Source organism: Nothoprocta perdicaria, unplaced genomic scaffold, assembly GCF_003342845.1.
Source record: "Nothoprocta perdicaria isolate Ctin4 unplaced genomic scaffold, notPer1 scaffold_37, whole genome shotgun sequence".
Lineage (NCBI taxonomy): Eukaryota > Metazoa > Chordata > Aves > Tinamiformes > Tinamidae > Nothoprocta > Nothoprocta perdicaria.
Genome location: NW_020455610.1, coordinates 2961440 through 2978574, shown reverse-complemented (window position 1 = coordinate 2978574; position 17135 = coordinate 2961440). Strand labels below are relative to the sequence as shown.

The window sequence follows — 17135 nt, the reverse complement described above, 5'->3', positions numbered from 1 at the left end:
AAGGATTTTACTTAATTTTGCGTGGAATCTTGGAGCTGTCTGGTTGAGAGTGTTGGTGTTTTGATTTTCTTTCTAGGTAACATCACTGCTAAGGCGTGTTTTGCCTGAAGTAACCCCTAATCGCCTGGCTAGTATCATAGGCGTGAAATCCCTTCCACCGGCGGATATAAGTGATATCATTCACTCGACAGAGAAAGGAGATTGGAATAAACTGGGTATCTTGGACATGTTTTTGGGATGCATTGCCAAAGCTCTCACCGTACAGCTAAAAGCCAAAGGAACTACCATAACTGGGACAGCTGGCACCACAGCAGGCAAAGGAGTTACTACAGTCACACTTCCAATGATTTTCAATTCCAGGTTTGTTAAAAAGGATTATATTACAAACTAATCRTATGAAATAAACATTTTGGTTTTTGCCTTTTTATCGTCATTGTTTTATAAACTGTAAAAATCGTATTACACTTTTTTGACAGTGCGAATCAGCAGTTATTACAGTGATACAAATTGCTGTATGTTCAATGTATGCTGTGTTTGATCATAGATTTTGACACATAGTAACTAATTATTTGTCATTATTTCATGTACTATAACATGTCTTTTTGTAGCTACATTCGGCGAGGTGAAAGCCACTGGTGGATGAAGGGTTCAACACCGACACAGATTTCAGAGATCATTATCAAACTGATTAAAGACATGGCAGCAGTAAGTTTCTGTCTTCTAAATGTGTGTGGGGGGGGAGTATTCAGATATTTCTCATAATGAAGAATGCCTTTTTTTTTTTTTCATTAATCTCCGTTATAGCACTGGGTTGAGCTGCTAAAGGTGAGAATGTCAAGCAGAAAAAAAAAAGGTATAGAAAAAAAGGGTGGATTCCAGGCCTAGGAGCAGAACTAACTGATTTCTCTTTCTGATTCTTCTAAATATTTGTCCAGTATTCAAAGCAGCTTTTGGATTAATCCCTGGAACCAAAAATTCAGTGTTATTTTCTGTTTTATTAACGTAGAAGCCTGATTTTTAAAAGAGTTTTGAGCACTCAGAACTCCAACTAAGAAGTAAAAAGTATCTGTGAAGTAAGATGTTTTCTTCACAAAGTTACGTAGAGCTTTTATATGTGAAAATTCTTTTTAAGGTTGACTTCTTTCAGACATACTGGAGTCCACATTTAGARTTGCTTTTATTTTCATCATCTGGGCTAATATTTTCCATGGGTGTATCTGCTTCAGGCAAGCTTTTGGCAAAAGAATTTAATGAAAAATGATTCAGCTATTTCCCAGAAATAATATCAGGGCAAAGGTGGCTTTGTGCCTGTTTATGAGGAGAAGAGAGAAAAGAAGTTTGAAGTTCGGTGCTTTTTAACTCTGTGCCTAATTCAGGGAAAAGATCCAAATCTCATTTTCAGCTTCTTCAGCAGAGACATGTTCAAATTTAAAACTTTATTTTCTAAAACATTCACTGTTTTTGCATAAAGGAGATCCTTTTTCAATGTTGCTGAGCCCGGTTGAGAATTCCATGCAAGTGTGACCATAAAATTTCAGAATCTCACAGTTCATCCTTAGTCGACTGTTATTATTGATGTACATCTCAACCCTCTGCCGTGCTGCTCCATGAACAGATAATGACATGTTCTTACCCTCAGTCTCTCTGCTAGCTAGAATGAAAAGGTCTCTTGTTGGTACCACATGATGGAYTGTTTTTATCTATGCTTTTTCAGCCCACTAGGAAATTGCATATGAAAAAAATAGGACTAAATAGGACTCAAAACGTTCTAACTCCTGAAATAAGACTAAAAAAGTGTCATCTGCAAAAGACAGGATTAATGTGGTGACTCTTGTACATAAATGCTCATATGTTTTCCTTAGGCTGTCCACTTTATTCAGTTTACAGGATGCACCAGGAAAGAAAAGAGTTAACTTGTTCAGGACTGTTTTTGGTTGAAGGGTTGTTGCCTGTGTAACAAGGGTCCCCCACATACCCAAAGAGCTTTCCTACAACTCTCAAGTAGGCTGGTGTAGGACTTCAGTTCTTCTGCTTAAGCCATTCTACCTGGAATAAATATACAGTTACTTATGGGAATTTGAGAGTGAATTTCATCAGGCGTGTCTGATTTGGAAATACCTGATTTGCCAAGGTCCCCCCGACCCACTTTTTCTATTCTAACCTCATATCCCAACCTAACTTCGCTAGCAGCAGCAAATTCCAATTTTAGTTCTTCTTACTATTTTGAAGGGAACAGTTAAATAAGTTGAATTTTAGATGTTTAGATATAGTTTCCTCTTTAACAGGGTCATCTCTCAGAAGCTTGGTCCCGTGTGACGAAGAACGCGATTGCTGAAACTATCATAGCTCTGACCAAAATGGAAGAAGAATACAGATCACCAGTGAGATGCATCGCAACAACTAGAGTAAGAACTTTGCTAGCTTTTAGTATACCTTATTTTCACTCTTCTTATCTTTTTCATTATACTTTTAGAAACTGGGATTCATTTAACCTCAACAGATTACTTTTAAATTATGACATTCCTGTGACCATATGAGTGATGATAGGAATTCTGGCTTCTCTAACTGGGCTAAAGCTGCTTTTGSGACAGTTCTGTTTCCTTTATTTTCTTCTTCCCCCAAAGCCTGCAAGATTTGGGAATGAAATGAAGATGTTAATGTGTTCTTGTATTTGCCCTATACCTCCACTATGTGGTGTGTTACAGAGAAATAGTAAAGCAGTATCAAATGTGATAACTAGCYTATTTCTGACCATAAACCAACATACTTTCAAGAAAAAAAAAGGTAGTCCAAAAAAATGATGTTCTTACCTGTCAAAGTTAATATTTTTAGCATGTTGGGGCAGGTTATGAAGTATGTCTAAAACATTAATTTTTACCTTCCCTTTCAATAGCTGTGGCTGGCTCTAGCATCTCTCTGTGTGCTTGATCAGGATCATGTTGATAGATTGTCATCAGGAAGATGGATGGGGAAAGATGGACAACAGAAACAGATGGTGAGATTGAAATTCATCTCCTTTTTATCTATTTGAATTTCCCCAGTAGTCTTAAGAATTTAAAACAAATGAAAAGTTGATTTGGCCTAACTTTGTTCCTCCCTCTTACCCTCCATAGAAATGGCACATACATGTTGGAAATACCTGTGTTCTAGGCACACACAGCTCAGAAAATGAAAATCCCAATATAAAAAAAATGATACCAATTCAAATGGTACCCAAGATGGAGTATGGCCTTTCCAGCACCTGTAGGATGTATTTTGAGCATAGACTGACTTGGTCCATGCAATATCCTCTTATCAGAGCTTCCACCTTTCTGTGTGGATCCCAGTGACATCATAATGTTACTCATCTGTATTGTAATCTTAAAATTCAGTTCTTTGGTGGTCTGCAAGAACTTTCCTTTTTCCATGATTTAGCTTCCTCTTCCAGACCTAGGTTGTGATTATCCTGAACAAAAAGATGTTCTCATTGGGGAAATCAGCTGAATATAATAAACATACAGCATTCACCTGGAGGATTTATGATTTAATCTGAAATGTGATGGATGGATCGAGTTGCTGYCCACATCTTTCAGTATCATGAAGCTTTATTTTAAAATGTCAGTCAGGAAAGAGCAAAATAATGAAATTGGTCTCTCTATAATTGGGGTTCAGTATATCCCTGTGGAAATCAAAGGAAAACTGTGCCTTCCTGCCAGCAACTGAGTTTGCTTGGAGGCAACCTCTGAAACAATTTAATGCAGACAGAGAGAGAATGTAAGAGATATAGCTAGATTAATATAGGAGATACAGCTGCATTAAGAGCAAGGACTACAGCTGCTGAGTGAAGGAAACAAAAAGACAGAAAGGTCTCTGAGGTGATTTAAAAAAAAAAAAAAAGGATTTTTTCTAGAAAGGAAACTTCTGTAGAGCTTCTGTGCAAATCAAATACAGAAAATTGTCCAACTAAGAGATTACTTGAACCTTGGAACAGTCTCTGCCAAATCATGAACAGAGAAAGACTTATTTTTTAATCTTTAAATTCTGGCTTCCCAGCAGTTTTGAGGGTTTTTTTTGCCTCAAAGGTCAACTTTGTTTCAATGTATCATTTAATGAAATGGCTTCAGGAATCAAATACCTGGTTGGTATAGGTGTAGGTATAGGTGTGCTCACTTTAAAAGTTCACAGATCTACATCAAGTAGAATGAGTCAAGATCTTTTCTAGTGGAAGTGAAAAAGGGCTCAAAAGCCCCAGTCTGGGAATACCTGCCAGACCTTCCCTGGGGAGGCTGAAATAGCAGCCCCAGTAAATGAAATGAGAACCCTGCTGGCTTTATGCAGGTTCAATTCAGATGATGTGAGTCCTATTTTAGGACAGGTCTATGCTGGAGATTTTTGTCAACTAACTAAATAACTCAACTAGAAATGTGGTTTCCATGGTAAAAAAGAACTTTATAGAACCATTTTGTCTTTTTTCTTCCCCAGAAGGAGTGCCCCATTGCTTCAAGCTGCCTTTRTAGAGCCAAGCAGTAGGGGATTAGAGAGCCATAACAGAGATCTAGTTTGCAGCAAGGAGGAGGAAGAGGGAAATCTGGGTAACCTGACCCCCCCCTAGGGGAGCATGCAGCTGGGGGAGCAGCCAGGGTGTAAGGGAAGCAGGGACAGGAACTGCTGAGCCCAGTCTGAGATCCCTCAGCCCTGTTGTGTAGCCCAGGAATGATTTTTTTTTTTTTTTTTGAGACAATTTATGTGTTTTTCCTCCTGGGAATGCAGTTGAAAGGGGTCTGATCTAAGTTACTTGAACGACATCATGGAAACCACGTGTTTTGGGAGCACAGTGGAAAGTCACTCGTGGAAATATGCATAGTCAAAGTCAGTGAACTCATATTTGTACAGGTATTTTTAATCATAAAACCCAGGGGTCCCTGTTCACGGGATCACAGAATGGTTGAGGTTGGAAGGGACCTCTCTAGATCATCCAGTCCAACCCCCTGCTCCAGCAGGGACACCCAGAGCACGGGGCACAGGGCGGCATCCGGGYGGGTTTCAAAGATCCCCAAAGGAGACTCCACAGCTTCTCTGGGAAATGCTGAATTGAAGTGTTGAATTAAAAATACCTCATATCAATAGAACTAGTATACTTTAAAGTGGATTTCGAAGTATAGTGGATAAGTCCATTTTGAATATAAGGAAGGAAGGGAGGAAGGGAGGGAGGGAGGAAGGAAGAGAGAAAGAGAGAAAGAGAGAGAGAAAGACAGAGAGAAAGAGAGAAAGACAGAGAGAAAGAGAGAAAGAAAGAGAGAAAGAGAGAAAGAAAGAGAGAAAGAGAGAAAGAAAGAGAGAAAGAAAGAGAGAGAGAGAGAAAGAAAGAGAGAAAGAAAGAAAGAAAGAAAGAAAGAGAGAGAGAGAAAGAGAGAAAGAGAAAGAAAGAAAGAAAGAAAGAAAGAGAAAGAAAGAAAGACAGAGAGATAGAGAAAGAGAGAAAGAGAGAAAGAAAGAAAGAGAAAGAAAGAAAGAGAGAGAGAGAGAAAGAAAGAGAGAGAGAGAGAGAAAGAAAGAAAGAAAGAAAGAAAGAAAGAAAGAAAGAAAGAAAGAAAGAAAGAAAGAAAGAAAGAAAGAAAGAAANAGGAAGGAAGGAAGGAAGGAAGGAAGGAAGGAAGGAAGGAAGGAAGGAAGGAAGGAAGGAAGGAAGGAAGGAAGGAAGGAAGGAAGGAAGGAAGGTCATTCCTACAGTTGGCTTGGGTGCTTAAACACAGTAAATACATCATATTGCAGTAATTAAGGATAAATGCCTTGCATGTCCATTTATCACAGTATTCATGTCTCTGAATGTCACTTTTAAGATACATGTAACCCGTGGTAAAACATAAGTCTTTTTGAGTAACTGAGGCTACTTGAAAATTATTTCTCTAATATATTGTTGAAGAAAAGTTTTTACTGCTTCAGGCAAAATGTTAGAAGGACTGATGTAGCGCTAGAGGGCTTTTTGTATCCAAAAGAAATYATTTAGATACTGATTATTCTAAAGATACAGTTAAGAGTCCGAACAAGCTCTTTATTGCCCTTCATGGATTTTCTTGCGTCACTTTTGGAGAGAACGAAGCCAGAGATGTTAAAAAGAAAGAACTTCAATAAAAAGAGAATTATTTTGTTGTATTTCACCTTTTTTTCCCAGCCRATGTGTGATAACCATGACGATGGCGAAACAGCTGCAATTATTTTGTGCAATGCCTGTGGGAATTTGTGTACGGACTGCGACCGYTTCCTTCACCTCCACCGGCGGACGAAAACCCACCAGAGACAGGTAGAGCCGAGAGGACACCGCGTTGCAGGCCCTTCATKCACTGCCTGCATCCCTGCAGTTCATAGCTATGAAAACAGTAACAGTGAGAGCCCAATCTGTCAGGAGTGGTCCTTTTTTGAGATGGGAAAATACATTGCCATTTGATTCATTGCTCAATGTTAGTGACGTTTCTGTGTCCTTCATCTTTTGCAGACTGCAAAATCACATAGCGTTCCCTCATTCTAGGGGCTTTGTGCTGCATTACTTCTGTACGAAACCACCTTCCGCTTTCTCCTTCTAACATTGTGTAGGAACATTTCTCAGGAAACATCTAGAACAGCATAGCCTTTCCTAAAAACATGTTCTCTATTCCTTTTACATTCTATCTTCTATCACATGAAGTCAAGTGCTTGTTACCGCATTCGTTTTATTTTTTTTTTTAATAACCAGGAAGACCCTTTGACAACAATATTTTGTACTAGTTCCCTTATGTCAGTCTTCTCACATAKGATCTTCAGGTTCCTTTTGCACAGAAATGTGCTGTCATATCAGTAGACTTGACAACTTTGTAGTTTATTTTAGCTTGTTTTAGAGATGTAATGTATTTCATCTGTACATGATTAAGAAGAGCTTTTATAACGTGCGTTTCCAGTGCTCTCTCGTGTTACCCTTTTTTCTCCTCCACCTCTGAGCCTGAAAGTCCGTTCTCCTTGTGGTATTACCACTCAATTCTTTTCTTTTTCACCTACATTAGACTTGCAGTGTGTGCGAGGAAACAGATTTGGTCATCTCTGCTTTGACTGTTGTTACAGAGCAGTCCATAAACCACATTCAGGTGACACTAGAGAAAATGGGAGATCCAGTGGCCTCCAGCTGCTAACGGGCATTCGGTTTGAGGGATCGGGCTGGGGCACAAAACAGGAATGGGGTAAAAAMCAGATACTTGGCACCAACGATCTCACTCTGCAGCTCTGTTCCTTGGTGCCTCAGCGTCTGTAATGCAGATTCAGCAGCCTTGGAGTTACATGTGGATCATGTAGACCTTCTCTTCTCTATTCTCTTCTATTTCTCAGCTAAAATCTTGGCTAACCCTTCTGAAAATTTCAAGATTTATCATTTTAAGAAGATTGTTCTATGTGTGCATTTCCCTGCCATGTCACATGAGAGTCTAGTCTCATTTATTTTTCTGATTTCTCCTATATAGCCTGTTCAGATTACAATTGATAGAAGTTCTTATCTCACATAAGCTCTCACATCTGCCCCTTAGTCTGCCCAAAAGAGCTATTTATCAGACTTCACTGTCCACCCCTAAAAGCATGTTTAAATTTTTAATCTGTATTTACCACCTTTACCCTTACATATCTCATGTTCAGCCCCTCAATTTAACTTTGAGACTGTGATGCTCATTGTCTGATACCTTCTGTCAGCTTCCTTTTTTGTGTCCAGCTTCTGTCATATCCTTTACTGTATTTTCTCCTCTCCATGAAAGGACATCCTGTAAGTTATTATTATGACCTGCTTATACAAGTCATTCCTGAAGAAATTAGGGTTTTTTTGTTGTTTTGGTTGGTTGGTTTTCATGGTTCTACTGCAAATAAAGTAGTTTGAGTTTTTACATCCGTACCAGGAATAAGTCTAACCTCTATTGCATTGCAGCTGAAATTAATGAAAACAGAACTGCCTTCAAAACCTAGGAAAAGGGAGGAAAGACTTAGGGATTAAATCCAGTTGTTTAATATTACAGAACATTTTACGTCTTCTGATTTTAGCTAAAAATACTCGCTGTATAATGCTAAAATTGTAAGTAACCTGTTCCAGAGAAACTAGACTCACATAATGGACTAGAAAGTAACTTACTTGTAACATACAACACAGTAACTAAAAGGAGAAAATGTAAAGATTTCACACAGGGCAATAACTTGAAATGTTTTGATGTATTATATGGATAATAAATGAGAAATAAAAATGTTCCAATTGAAGTTTGATATAGTCCTGAAGATCACTGGCAGGTAGGTGACCTGCCAGGTGACACCAAGCTGCAAATAAAGTTACAGAGTGTCTCTGTATGGGACCTGTGTCCTCAGGAACCAAGTGGCTGGATGAAAAGCCRTGAATGTGGCAGCAGTATCAAACTCTTTCATGTGCCTCGGCAGTTGACTATAAGTAATTTGCCTTGGCCAGTAGACTTTAGCATACTGGTTTAGGCTGCAAAAGGTAAACAGTAATAAACACCTTTAACTTGGGATTAACCATCTTCTCCGTGATGCAGGCAGATTATTTCATGGCCAATCAGCCTGGCTTTCCGACTTCTGCTCTTAGAAATAGCCCRGCTATTTCTTAATCTTCCTGCATCTGATTCCTCCCAGTCATCTCAGTTTGTATTGGCAGAGCTCAAGTTAATTTCCGTGTAAATTCTTCAGAATTTTCACTGTTGTTTTGATAAACTGCTAACACTGTTATGTGTTATGATACTTCTCATTTTATGTTTTTAATATGCTGTGGCCTACTGAGTGAGTGGAATGGTAGTTAGGAGCTCCACTATCTATATTCAGTAATTTAGTTGGAAAAAAAATGTGCAGCTCTCTTCGTAGCATTGCTTTCTAAGCCTCTTAATTCCCTGCTTTCTCAGTTTAGGCATTAATTTTATATATTTTCACCTTTAAAAGCCAAACACTGCACAGCTTTTATAAATTCTGGAGTATATACAAATTATGGGATATAAGATAATTGCTCTAGATATGAAATCTATAAAATACCTGATGAAACTCCAAGGCACTAGTGACAAAAATAACGTGAGGATACTGCTTATTGTCTGTTTGCTTGAACTGGCAGGTATTTAAGGAAGAAGAAGAAGCTATCAAAGTGGATCTTCATGAAGGTTGTGGTAGGACCAAACTTTTCTGGCTGATGGCATTAGCAGATTCTAAAACTATGAAGGCTATGGTGGAATTCAGAGAGCAAACAGGTAAAACACAGGTTCTTGTCCTTCATCCTGATTTTTATCTTCTTGAATATTTATCCCCAAGAAAAGAATATTGGAGTTTCCCCATTCTTTAGGATAATGATTTTGATAGTTGCTTGAGAATTAAACCATTTTCATGTTGTTCTGTGATGACTGACAACATGGTGCTTGGAACATTCCCAAATACAGAGGATCTTCACAGGAGGGGTGAGCAAATAAAACAGGGTGGCAGCAGGAGGCTGCCAGCAAAGTAGAACATCGGAAGTTAGGATTCATCTGGGCACCTGTGTAGATCCACACAGGAGCTGATAGACAAGGACACTCCAAGGCATCGAGTCACTCCAAACATTGCCCAAGATAAGATTGAGTTGCCCTCAATCCCTATTTCCCTTCCTCAGCTACAGCAATCACAGCATTTTTACCTGTGACGTAGACGTGTGTCTTGTTGAGGTCTAAAGGTAAATATCAGTCCAGAGAATGGAATTCATAGTTCAAGAAGGTTCTGTGAAAGCCCAAGCACTTTCTAGTGAAATTGTAACCGGATTTTAAATTGTGTGGCTGGCAGTGTGAAACAYTCTAGCTGCTGCAGAGTTGCCTAATATTCCCTTAGTCTTGTCAGTAAGAATATATACATATTTCTTGATTTTTCTTTCTGATAAGAATGGCAATTTTCATCATGCCCAGGTAAATGCCTTCCCTGAGGAACATGTTCTGTCATGGGTTCTTAACAGTCAGAAGCTCAAACTGATCTTCATATATGCCCCGTTTCATTGATGGTATAGTTGAAGGAACGAATCCTGAGCTATAGTGTGTTTTTAATAATTGGCTATAGCTAATTAGCCAAGCCCAATTAAACAATCTTCTTCATAATAAAAATTATGAAAAGGTGCRGAATTACAAATATTTTCAAAGCAGAGGTTTATTGCCTTAGAAAACTTTAGCCTTCCTGAGTTACCTGTGCGGAATTTGTTTAACAGTCACTGTTTGGTTTACATGGTTTTTGTTCGTATGTCTGCCTTAGCACATTATCCCTTCCCATATTTCATCCCAACCGTTTTTGCTTGCGTTGCCGCAGGGAAGCCGAGCACGAGCAGCTCCGACGCGTGTCGCTTCTGCGGCTGCCGCAGCGGGACGGAGCTCTCGGCCGTGGGCAGCGTCTGTGCCGATCCCGACTGCCAGGTGGGTGCCAGCAGACATCGGCCTCCAGGCGCTGCGTAAGGCACAGGGGGCTGCACGACCTCAGCAATTATTGTTATTTGGAGGAAGCCTTATTCATCCTAGGAGTCCACTTGAAATCGTGCCTCTTATAAGAAAAAGGTTTTGATGCTGAATTTTGTTTGAGTGTTACGTGGCAATATTTACAGGTGTGTAAATATTCGGTTTGATTACGGACAACAAACAGCAATTCTCAGATGACATTCTGGGTTGTTTCTTTTCATTAAAATTGTCAAAAACTACTTCAGAAAGTATATAGAGATTGGGAGGATTCCCGTTCTTGTCAGTTTTCACAAAAGGAGGATATGTCCTCTCAGAATAAGGTGAGGGTGCCAGAGCCCTGGCACAKGCTGCCCAGGGAGGCTGTGGAGTCTCCTTCTCAGGAGATCTTCCAAACTCGCCTGGATGCCGCTCTGTGCTCTTGGTGTCCCTGCTGGAGCAGGGGGTTTGGACTGGATGGTCTCTAGGGGTCTCTCCAACCTCAACCGTTCTGTGACTCCGTAATAAAGTCTAGTGTATTGAAAAGTTGGATAAAATATCAGTATCAGCCTGTACATATTGTGCGAGCACAGAGCATTTAAGAGTAGGGGTTGTTAGGCCCTTTTTTTCCAGCAGCTTGTGATGGTGGTTGTGTGATCAGTATGTAAAGAGAGGAGTTTTTGCAGAATGCTACAGGTTTGAAACCATTGCATTAGTGCATTGAATACCCTTTTGTTAAGAAAGTTGACATTAAAATGGGATGTTTGAGTTGCTTTTCCCCCAGATTGGTTTTCTGTAGATAAATTATGTCCTTGCTAGGCCATAGCTATTCAAGAGAACCATGTTATAAGTAAGTGCAGGAATCGGTTGTTTTCCCAGTACACAAAACACCCAGTGTCTTCTCCGGGTACCTGGGCTCACAGAGCGACCATTTATCAGAATTCCCTCCGAAAGCGCCGCTCTCCCAAACCCGCTTTCCCGGGAGAGAGGGAGAAGGTTAACGGCCGCGTTCCCCCGCCCTAGGAATATGCCCGGATCGCCTGCAGCAGGACGCACGCGTGCGGCCACCCGTGCGGCGGCGTCAAGGACGAGGAGCGCTGCCTGCCCTGCCTGCACGGCTGCGACAAGGGCGCCGGCGCGCTCAAGCAGGACGCCGACGACATGTGCATGGTCTGCTTCACCGAGGCGCTCTCCGCCGCGCCAGCCATCCAGGTGCCGCCTTTTCCCCCTCCTGCTCCTTCTCGAGCCCTGAGCGCTGGGGTGCTGGTGTTAAAACGCAGCACGTTTCTAAATGAAAAGCCCCTGGGGTTGCGCTCTTACAAGCTGTGAAGTAGAGGGCAGGGAAGTAGATATGAAAGTTGATTGAAATGCTTTCCTTTTGTCCGTCATTGTCCTGATTTCAAAAAAGAGAATGGCAACCATTTAGCTTGTCACACTTGGTTTATTTGAAGTATATTGTATTTTATAAATGAGGAAACAAACAGCTGAAGTGATTAGTGGAGGTATTTCCTGTGATTAGTGGAGGTTATTTCCTATGTGTTTTGTATATCCATTGGGTGGATGTATTTCATAGGTATTTTGCATATCCACCAGTTGTTTTGGAGTGGAAAGCTCCTGATTTTAAGACTATTTAATATCCTTTCTCTCTGGTAAGAAGAAACTCAAAGTCTTCCAGGGTTTTTAATTATTTAATGTGCRTTTGATTCATGTTGCCACTTACAAGCTGGTAACTAGAGCCACGGGTTCCTCCTTTCCACAGCTGGACTGCAGCCACGTGTTCCACTTGCAGTGCTGTCAGCGAGTGCTAGAGAACCGATGGCTTGGGCCAAGGATAACATTTGGCTTCATGTCCTGTCCTATTTGCAAGGTAAACGAGCTACATGGTCACTGCTTAGGTCAAGGAACTTACCTGCTGCTGCCCTTCTTGCCCTCAGTCATATCGTTTGCCATGAAGCACATGAGGGATACCTCACTTGTCTCCTTAATTTCTGATGTCACTGAAAAAGGAATATCAGTAACGTATCTCTACCTTCCTAACCATTTCCCTGAAGTAGGGCCACAATGCAGACAGTATCTGCATCCTCTTTAATGCCCTTTTTCRTTATCTTAATATTCCTGCCTTTTTAGAGCCAATGGCCAGAGGCCACCCCAGCTGGGGCCACTGTAGGCAGGCGCGGGCAGGAAGGAATCTGTTACTGCAACAGGGAGAACTGCCCTTTCTCCTTTGAAACTCGCTTTGCTTTTCCATATGAGAAGCACAGCGCTAAAGAACAGACAGAGCCCTTTCACATACCCTTTGTGATTGCTACAATGTACCAAAAGGGCTGAGAGCCCTGTGAAAAGCATTCAAGTTCACTGTTTTTGCAGCAAGTCAAGCACRTGCTGCGTGCGCCTGTTCTTGAAACATTCATTCCCAGGCTGTCTGAGCAGTGTTTTTGTGGTACCTGTTATGCTTTTTTTTTTTTTAATGTATTCTACCATAATACAAATTATTACAGCTATTCTAATTGGTTTCCTTTGTTTCAGAACAAAATTAATCATACAGTATTAAAGGATTTGCTTGATCCAATCAAAGAGCTCTATGAAGATGTGAGGAGAAAAGCTCTAATGAGGCTGGAGTACGAAGGGCTGCACAAGAGCGAGGCCATCACGACACCAGGCGTCAGATTTTACAACGACCCGGCTGGCTATGCCATGAACAGATACGCCTACTACGTGTGCTTCAAGTGCAAGAAGGTAGGAGAACTCGTGTTCCCACAGGCTACACACGTGTCGTGGTTTCAAAAGTCATTTCTTTAAGAGCGTGGCCTGTGTCTAATGTATTGTGCGTGGAGCAGGAAAGAAGGCAAAGGATGTTGTTAAGTCTCACTTAATGTTACCTCCTAGAAAGGTGTTGGGCGAGTTAGACGTACGCGGTGTTGGTCTCGTGAAGCTCAGAAGCACAGGCAGGCCAGGCCAGAAAGCACACGCATGTTGAGGGGGTAGCTGCCTTCAAAGCACGTGCCAATATTGTGCTAGAGGATCAAGTGGGTCTTTTTCTCAGCYCCTGGTTTCCCCAACACCAGAGGAGAGACCTCAACTGCACAGGACCAGGCTAAGGAGATTCCAGATAACCACGGCTGCCCTCCCATTGCTGCTTTGAGCTGGGGGTCATCTCAGTGCCCTTTTTCCTCTTGCTGTCTTCTTTTCCTTTTCCCTTGAGGCACAACTGGAACAAGACCATTCCACAATAAATTTTTTGAGGCAGAATAATTTTAGTGTTAAATGGAAGTATGCACAATGCTAGAGGAGAAAGGACTGTCTTCTCTTGCTGGGAAAGAACAGCAGTCACCCAGCCCTCTGCTACAAGGTTGTTCCGGTCATTTTGTTCCTGCTTCCCACTGTTAATCTATTTTCACTCCTTGTCCTGTTTGAACTTACCTAGAAAATGTTCGGGCTGCCTTCCAAAAATACTTTGTTTTTGGTCTTATTTTCACCCATTTTTTTCTAACAATTTCTCATACTTTCCAGTATTTAATACTCCAGTGTTTTTCCCGTTTCCCTCCTCCTCATTCCTTTGTATCTTGTTATTCCCAGATGTCCTAACAACCACCACCAAGTACTTAATTTCTTAACTCCTTCCATTCCTCCAGCCCTCATCCACCCCAGATTACTGGCTAATTCCCTAATGCACATCCCTTAGGAGTCTCCCTCTTCTTTAACCTGCAGAGTGAGAGGCAAGTGAAGCTGGTTAGATTTTTCTGTCCTTGCCTTGAGATCCCAGCCTTCACCTTTTGCAAATGCCCTGGTGGTCGCTGCAGAGGGGAGAGACGGGTCCCAGTCTCCCAGAAGAGTGTCCCTCCAGTGCAGGGCTACAAGGATGATCAGGGGCCTGGAGCAGCWGCCGTATGAGCAAAGGCTGAGGGAGCTGGGYCTGTTCAGCCTGAGGAAGAGAAGGCTGAGGGGGGACCTGATCAGTGTCTATAAACACCTCAAGGGAGACAGTGGGGAGGAGGGGGGCGGCCTCTTTTCAGTGGTGGCCAGTGACAGAATTAGAGGAATCAGCCACAAGCTGAAGGACCAAAAGTTCCACAGGAACTTAAGGAAGWATTTCTTGACAGTGAGGGTGCCAGAGCCCTGGCACAGGCTGCCCAGGGAGCCTGTGGAGTCTCCTTCTCTGGAGATCTTCCCAACCCACCTGGATGCCGCCCTGTGCCCCGTGCTCTGGGTGTCCCTGCTGGAGCAGGGGGTTGGACTGGATGATCTAGAGAGGTCCCTTCCAACCTCAACCMTTCTGGGATTTTGTGAAAGCCAAGTGAATGGAACGAGCCACAGCCGAGAGCTGTTCAGCCACGTGGAGACCCCGCTCACACCCACATTCGGCGCTTTCCCCTCACACACCGGTTTCGTCCAGGCAACAGTTGCCTGTGGCTCACTCTCTAACCATTCCTGTATCACCTTCAGGCATATTTTGGTGGTGAGGCCCGCTGCGATGCTGAGGCTGGGCAAGGAGATGACTACGATCCAAGAGAGCTTATTTGTGGTGCATGCTCTGATGTTTCAAGGGCTCAGGTGAGCAAAGACCTTGTGGTCATGTTTTCACTTCATGCTTTCCCTGTGAGCACCTACCTGAACAGTACAGTAATTCACAGTCATTTACAATTAGCTGTATCCTGTGATTTTAGTCAATACTCCAGAATACAGAAATGTGTTGGCCAGACTGCTAGGGCCCGGGTGGTTCCCTGAGCAGCGTCTGTTCTTTCTGCGCAGATGTGTCCCAAGCACGGTACGGATTTCCTGGAGTACAAGTGCCGCTACTGCTGCTCCGTTGCTGTCTTCTTCTGCTTCGGGACAACCCATTTCTGCAACGCTTGCCACGATGATTTCCAGAGAATGACAAGTATCCCTAAAGAGGAACTTCCACATTGTCCCGCAGGTAGTATTGTCACAAATTTACTACACTAAGTTCTCAGAGAAGTTATTTACTCCCTTATTAGTGTTCTTACATTTTTTTTTTTGCTGGTAATATTTAGGAATTGTACTAGGAAGTCGTCTAAGTTTTAAATTCACCAGTTGAAGTAATCCTCAGAGGAACTTGTTCTGCGTGGCTTTTTTCTTGGTTTTCTTTTCTTGGCAGTGACACAGACAGTGCTGTTGTCCCATAAAACTGACCATTTAAACATGGAACATGAGATATTTGGTTACAGAAGAAAGAATTCAGCCCTAGCTCCAGCAACGCAGACACGCTGTGTGGCAATTCCAGTGTGTAACACAGGAGTTAACCCACTACCGTTCACATGTGAACTTAGTGTATTGAGGGCAGACTGCCTGTAATTTCTTCTTCTCGGGGAGCTACCACTTTATTTAGCTCTAAGTGAATGGCGTTTTTGTCTGTTAACCCTTCAGACTCCTTGCTTAAATTTGTCCATGTGAAAAGCACCTTTTTATCTGCTGGTTCTTAAGCTTTCGTTGTTGATGCCTTAGGATTTCATACTATAGAAATACTGCCCTTAGTAGCACATGTCGGGGGCAGGTAGAAAGTGCTCTTCTTTACACTTTGCAAGTGTTAATCTCTCCTTTTCCTGTTTCCCCGTCACTCCTAATCTCGCTGCAGGTCCCAAAGGCAAACAGCTGGAAGGAACCGAGTGTCCCCTTCATGTTGTCCATCCACCCACCGGTGAAGAATTTGCTCTGGGCTGTGGGGTTTGCAGAAACGCTCACACTTTTTAGATGAGCCTTTTTTTTTTTTTTTCTATTTTTCTTTTTTTTTTTAAACCAGAGCAAAGCAGGTGCCCTCATCCCTCAAGTGTCCTGAGAGTAAAGCCCAGTTGGGATGAGGATGGGACCATTCCATAACCCAGGTAAATGGAACAATTTACAGTGCAAGAAGGATGCCAAATACCATGTACATAATTCTTGCTGTGAGCAATTGACATTTTTTTGAACCAAGACATCAAAACTTGTGAGGTGTTTGCATGTGGCCATTACAGTCATCGGCTAGGAAACATTGGACATTTACAAATTAATAATTGCTATTAAAGGATCTGTGTGTCTGTGGACTATGGATGATGCTGGCTTTCCGGAGGAAGGAAAACAAAATGATTATTGTATACTGACTTTTTGTAATCTTGTACAATTGTAACGCATCACAAGTGGGGATGGGAAAGAGGAATATTCTGGTTTATTTCCTAGACTGTTATAAAAAAAAAATTGTGTTAGGAAGGCATAATTGTAACAAGTATCACGCTGTATATAAAGGTATCAATGTTTGTCCTGTATAAGAATTATTAAATTACAACAGCAGTTTCATTTAAACTTCTGGGTTATGTTTGAGCCTGAAATTTTAATGAAGTGCAATACTGAGTGTGCCTCATATCTTGCAGCTGTAAACATATTGGAATGTACATGTCAATAAAGCCACTGTACATTTTTATACAGTGAAAGTCTAATGAATGTGTAAGCCTCGATTTTCACAAGTGCTTTTTTCAAACAAGGTTGATTTCTCATACTTATTTCTGCAGGTTCTTTCAAAAAGTAAGAAAGTTATTGGGTAAATTGATGGCCGTGGAGTTACTTAAAACATGGGGGGAAAAAATGAAAGAAAGGCTGGATGGATGTACTTGAATTTATGTAAAATACCATATTYCCATTTCAGCTCCTGCCRRTGTTTTGGAACACAACAGAAGACTTTATTTTGAATTGTTTTTGTCAGTTGTTAAGGATCTTCTCTGAGTGATCTCT

General features: G+C 41.6%; 1 protein-coding gene across 1 annotated transcript in view; it reads left to right on the top strand.

Moving 5' to 3' along the window:
• Nucleotides 1-16494, top strand: part of MYCBP2 (MYC binding protein 2, E3 ubiquitin protein ligase) — a 151336-nt gene extending 134842 nt beyond the window's left edge. Inside the window, exons 73-85 of the mRNA XM_026044514.1 lie at nt 77-360; nt 609-705; nt 2286-2405; nt 2894-2995; nt 6152-6280; nt 9092-9224; nt 10297-10400; nt 11439-11627; nt 12175-12282; nt 12942-13151; nt 14859-14966; nt 15165-15330; nt 16009-16494. Coding sequence (XP_025900299.1) covers nt 77-360; nt 609-705; nt 2286-2405; nt 2894-2995; nt 6152-6280; nt 9092-9224; nt 10297-10400; nt 11439-11627; nt 12175-12282; nt 12942-13151; nt 14859-14966; nt 15165-15330; nt 16009-16124 — 1866 coding nt within the window. The 3' untranslated portion in view covers nt 16125-16494. The remainder of the gene's footprint in view (nt 1-76; nt 361-608; nt 706-2285; nt 2406-2893; nt 2996-6151; nt 6281-9091; nt 9225-10296; nt 10401-11438; nt 11628-12174; nt 12283-12941; nt 13152-14858; nt 14967-15164; nt 15331-16008) is intronic.
• Nucleotides 16495-17135: the final 641 nt, after the last annotated feature.